Source organism: Thamnophis elegans, chromosome 12 (assembly GCF_009769535.1).
Source record: "Thamnophis elegans isolate rThaEle1 chromosome 12, rThaEle1.pri, whole genome shotgun sequence".
In the NCBI taxonomy this organism is placed as follows: domain Eukaryota; kingdom Metazoa; phylum Chordata; class Lepidosauria; order Squamata; family Colubridae; genus Thamnophis; species Thamnophis elegans.
In genome coordinates, this window is record NC_045552.1 from 59,367,848 (window position 1) to 59,373,847 (window position 6,000).

General features: G+C 43.0%; 1 protein-coding gene across 1 annotated transcript in view; it reads left to right on the forward strand.

Moving 5' to 3' along the window:
• The window catches only part of LOC116516159 (AF4/FMR2 family member 2-like), a 67,050-nt gene that overhangs the window by 58,626 nt on the left and 2,424 nt on the right, over positions 1–6,000 (forward strand). Inside the window, exons 11-12 of the mRNA XM_032228563.1 lie at positions 329–422; positions 1,563–1,606. Of these exons, the coding sequence (XP_032084454.1) occupies positions 329–422; positions 1,563–1,606 (138 nt within the window). The remainder of the gene's footprint in view (positions 1–328; positions 423–1,562; positions 1,607–6,000) is intronic.

The window sequence follows — 6,000 nt, forward strand, 5'->3', positions numbered from 1 at the left end:
AGTCTTCTAACTTCTCTCTCTTCCCTCCTTGCCATTTCTTCCTCCCCTTTTCTTCCTTCCTTCCTTCTTCCTTTTTCCTTCCTTCCATTCCTTCTTCCTTCCTTATTTCTTTCTTCCCTTCCTTTCCCTTCCTTCCTTCTCTTTCTTTCTTTTTCTTTCTTTCGCTATATTGTCTCTTGTCTCTTTATAAAAACTTGTAATAAAAATCATTTTAAAAATAGGCCAGTGCTCACACAGTGTGGTTTTCCGTTGTGGTTGGTGCCCACAGATCACATCTTTGGGAAATAACGTCAAGTTTGTGTTTGTGTGTGTTTCCAAATTACTATAGCTACCGCTGCTTATCCCTTCTCTATCTGAGAATGTTTAAACTGAAGAAGGATCACGCAATGAAGTATTCCAGATCCTTGATGGAATATTTTAAGGTAAATGACATTGAATTGCTTTTTTATGCAGAAAAGGAAGGGGGGAGAAAGAGAGGGAGAGGAAGAGAGGAGAAAGAGAGAGGGACAGGGACAGGGACAGAGGGGGAGTGGGAGGGAGAGAAGAAAGAGGGAGGGAGAGGGAGAAAGAGAGAGAGTGGAGAGAGAGGGGGGACAGAAAGAGAAGAGACAGAGAACAAGAGAGAGAGAGGAGAAAAAGGGAGAGGAAGGGAGAGGGACACAGAGAGAAAGACAGAGACAGAGAGACAGAGAGGGTAATTCCATGTTTTTGCAGCTGGAACACAACAGTTTGTGGCTGTGTTCAGCCATCAAAGGTTGTGAAGGATGCAACCTTGTCATTAAGGGTGTGGGAGGGGAAAGTGGTAGGAGAGAGTGGGGTGGATTCTCCTCCAGACATTCCTTCAAAGAAACCATTCCCCGAAGTCAAATAAAGGATGACTAGTTTGGATACAGGATTTTTAATTTTTTTGCAAAAAAAAAAAACCTTACTTTAAGACCTCTGCCACAACACTTGGCTCCAGAATTTTTATAAAGCGGATGTATGGTGTATTCAGTTTAATTGGCCATCCGGACAGGAAATGCCACCCTACCAGTGATTTTTCACGTGGCCACTTTTGCAAAAAACATAAAATAGATTCCCATGTCTCTGTGTTGTGTATGTAAATATATTGCCATAGATACCTAACACTGGGAAACATTAATGCTCAGGCTAAAGGGCTTTGAAAGGTAACACACTGCATTTGTGGGCTCCTGTAACACCACCTGTTGGATTTTTAAAAATGAAAATGGTTCTTTGGTTTGCCACAGCCATTTTATGCTTTCTTCCACTTCATTGGAGCCGAGGTGGCGCAGTGGTTAGGGTGCAGTACTGCAGGCCACTTCAGCTGACTGTTATCTGCAGTTCAGGGGTTCAAATCTCACCGGCTCAAGGTTGACTCAGCCTTCCATCCTTCCGAGGTGGGTGAAATGAGGACCCGGACTGTGGGGGCAATTTGCTGACTCAATTTGCTAAAAATCTGTAAACCGCTTAGAGAGGGCTGAAAGCCCTATGAAGCGGTATATAAGTCTAATTAATAAATAAAATAAAATAAATTGGCTCTCTCTTTCATTTTCTTTTAACAGAATTCATCCAAAGTTTCACAAGCCCCTTCTCCTTGGGGAGGCAAGTAAGTATCTCTCATTATTTTGGGGAATTGTAAAATGGGATATCGGGAAGGGGGAACATTTTTTGGCCCAATCAAGATCAGTTGTTAGATTAAAGTTAATGTTCCATGGGGAACATTAGAAAAAGCTTTCTATTCTGAAGAGCTGTAGTGGTGCAGCGGTTAGAGTGCAGCATTGTAGGCGACTTCTGCTGACTGCCAGTTGCCTGCAATTTGGCAGTTCGAGTCTCACCAGGCTCAAGGTTGACTCAGCCTTCCGTCCCTCTGAATGGTAAAATGAGGACCCAGATTGTTGGCAGCGAGAGGCTGACTCTGTAAACTGATTAGAGAGGGCTTTAAAAGCACTGTAAAGTGGTATATAAGTCTAAGTGCTATTGCTATTTTCCTTCCTCCCTCCCTTCCCTTCTCCATCCATCCATCCCAGCTGAAGGTTGACTCAGTCTCAACCTGGAGCCGGATATAAGTCTGAGTGCTATTGCTATTATATGGATTGATAGATCCCACATCCTCCTTCAACCCAACTGAAGACCATAAAGGAGATGGTTAGGAAGGGCCACACCATTCATTCCAGGAGGACAAAAAAAAACCTTACGATCAAAGTTAATGTCTGCTTCTTCCCACCAACGGTGATTTCTTCAATAATAAAAGCCAATAATTATTTCACAAATATAGCATAACCGTTGTTACTAAACTGGAAGCCTTATGGTGCTTAAAGAAGAACATCTTCACCCTGTTGTTTTGCTCTAATTCAGTGCAAAAGTAGCTGGTTTCAACCCTAAAGCTCGATTTTATTAACCACATACATATTTGGATCTTGCACACCCGGAGCGTGCCACTTGCACTTATTATCAGGCGGGGCTGCACACGTTGAGATCACCCAAGCTGAACACAGCCTGTCTACCATGAATAACGCGCCACCAGGAGCGTCTGAGACCATAAAGAACAGGAGGTATTGTCACAACAGAGTCATCCATCATGCAGGGCAGATGCTGAGGTAGACAGCGAAGGGAGCCACGGTAGGGTAAGAAGGACCATTTGTTTTCCATCCTTGATGGCTTTCCCTTGAACTCTGAGCCAAGGATGCCTCTTGCGGGAAGCAGGTGAGTAGGAAGAAGCTTCTCCATCAGAACCCTTGAGATAACATGGATCTGGTTCAGAGCAATGTTGCCTGTTGGCCAAGGCGTTTCATCTCCCGAAGTGACCAACTCAACACTGACCAAAACTGGATGCCGTATTCCAAGTGAAGGCATATTGAAGTGGTGTTAACACTCCACATGATCTTGATTCTATCTTTCTATTCAGTGGGTAAATCAAATACCTCTGAAGTCTCATCCACATTATACGGATTTTTGGAATTTTGATCAGCTTCAAATGCATATCTAAAAAGAAAATCAGTTACTGAAGTCTGCCTTGAATGTAAAATTCTGCTTAGGGGGCAGCCACACCATAGTACTCTAAGCTGGCAGGTGTTTTCCTAATTGTTGGTGTTAAAAGAAAATCCATGTGGGAGGATCACAGAGCACCAAGTAGATAACTTAAAAGGCAACTTCATAGAAAACGCTATCCGGGTGATTTGATGGCAAAGAATTTAAAAGCGCTAAGAATGCCGGCAGAAATATAGGATTAATGTTGTATGTGATGCCTTCTACCACCCATGAAGGGGGTTTAAGAATAGTTTATAGGGAAAGGGGCTAAGCTATTGAAGCAAATTGAATTTTTCTCCCCGTCAATTATTAGTCAATAATTCAGGCTGTTTCCTAGGAGGGATGAGAAGATCACACCATGTTCAGCATCCTTTGTTCTAGGATTATTCTATTGTTTTCCTGCTCCGCCCCAGGAAAGTTGTAATTCCAATTCTTCCTTTACCAAAATCATTTTTTTTTTAAATGATAATGTAGCTCCCCCCAACACTTCAATTCTATCATAATCATAGGGCTGGAAGGGACCATGGAGGTCTTCTGGTTGAACCCCCTACACAAAACCTCACAATAGTTCAGAGACGAGAAGAAGAGAAAGGGAGGGAGGGAGGGAGGGAGGGAGGGAGGGAGGGAGGGAGGAAGGAAGGAAGGAAGGAAGGAAGGAAGGAAGGAAGGAAGGAAGGAAGGAAGGAAGGAAGGAAGGAAGGAAAGAAACATCACTCTTTTTCCTGGCTAAAGGTAGCCTTGAATCATGATCTCCCCAGTCATAAACCAACACCCTATTCATGATACCATATTGCTTCTCTCGTGACTTTTGACAAGAAGGCCGGTTCTCCATCTCCTCCTCATCTCAGTTGGTGGAAATCACATCAACCTGTGGTAGCAGTTCCAGTGGTGAAGCAACCTTTGTGATAACTCCACAAAAGTGGTCGATGGAAGAACATCACACCAACAATCATCTTCCCCATGGCCAATGGAAGAAAAGGAGATTTATTAACAGGTCCCAAAGTAGGACTATTTTTAACCCTTTGCTGAATAGGCCAATTTTTGAAGGAGAATTTCGAACTGAGATGGGACGGATTAAATGCCAACTCCATCTATGTTTTGATACTAAGCTAGACTGAAAAAAGTCATGGATACTTTAGAGAAAAGACTACATGCTACGTGCTTAGCACGAATATTTTGATCCCCACTGCCCTGCTGTCATTCTTCTTCTTCTTCATCATCATCATCCTAGGTAAAGGTTCCCCTTACACATATGTGCTAGTCATTCCCGACTCTAGGGGGCGGTGCTCATCTCCATTTCAAAGCCCAAGAGCCAGCTCTTGTCTGAAGACGTCTCCATGGTCATGCGGCCAGCAACGCTGAAGGCGCACGCAACACTGCTCCCTTCCCATCAAAAATGGTCCCTATTTTTCTACTTGCATTTTTTACCTGCTTTCGAACTGCTAGGTTGGCAGAAGCTGGGACAAGTAACGGGGGCTCACTCTACTCCATGGCACTAGGGATTCGAATTGCCGAAATGCCGACCTTCTGATCAACAAGCTCAGCATCTTAGCCACTGAGCCACCACATCCCCATCATCATCACAATTTGACATTAACCCTATCAAATTTCACATCAGCTTTCTGAAGCAGGCTGTTGCGTTGAGAAAATTTTGGAGGGGTAAGATTAGCAAGCGACAGATGCTAAGTATTCAATCCGAAAAAAAATGAAATGAAATGGCTGAAAGAAAATGCACTTGTCACAATATCCAGCAGATTAATTGTCAAGCACAATGGAATAATGTTAATAAAATATGCAAATTAGATACAGCCTTTGGGCTGATGATTGGCTTCCGTAGGGAATCTTGGGATCTGAGAACATATTGCCTAGCTGGGTTCTTTTTTAATTTAGCAGCCTGAAAATAATCTTCACAGCATGAAGGGAAATTTGAAAGACTTTTAAGGGGTGGGGGGGACCTGAATCGTTTCCATTTGTCCTACTTCACGTTGGTGTTTATTAGTCAACCAAGCATAAAGAGTAAACAAATCTGACTGAAAATAGCGGTTAATCAAAGATTTCTCTTTGGAACACTGCCCCTAAATCACTTTGGGGTGTCCCGGTGAGATTTGGGGCTAAAAGAGAGGAATTTAGAGGAATTGTATATTTATTTGTTTAAAAGGGTGCTGAGGCCATCTTGAAAGCCCATGGAGTAAGAAGAATGCATTCCCACAAGCCTCTTAAAAGAGACCTCCTGAATCAAGAACCATCTTTAATAGTTAATAATTTGAGGTTCTTCCTGGGGCATCTGTGCTAGGAATGCCCAGGGAATTCTGGGAAATATGCTTCCTACTATCTCTTGGAGAGCCCTGATCTCTTCCACTCCAAAGAGGGAAATGGTGAAAAAAACGGGTTGAAGCTAGAGGTTCATCATCCATTTCTACAGACGGGAGGAATCGGGTGAAATGTATGTTTAGGCATAGTTAAATGTTTATGGAGATATAGTTGCAGTTTCTTTCTCTGACTTTTAGTTTCATGCTACAGTGCTAAAATAGAAGTAGGGAAGTCCATCCAACATTGGTTAGGTTGTTCCAAGGAATTACCAAGTGGTCTTCTTCACCGACCACTTCCAGTAACAGAGTAAGCCACTTGTATATCGGAAGAGAGCAAACCTCACTCCCTTGTAGCACTGATGATATTCCCTAGTTGGGTCGTGAAATGTCTGCAAGAAAACAGCCAAGGACAGATGTCACAAAGATACTTTTTTCCTAAAGGCAACTAGGCTTTCTTGGTTTTGAAATATTTTCACTTCACATTCAAGAAACCTTTTCAGTTCTGAAGAAGAAGGGAAGAACTGAAGTCTTGGATGAGAAGTGAAATGCTTTCCAAGATGCAGTTGAATTTTGGAAAAATCCGCTTTGGGGCCACCGTGAGTTGGGCGATTGAGAATCTCCATAGATATCTCCCTCCTCCTCCCCCCTCCTCCTCCTCCTCCTC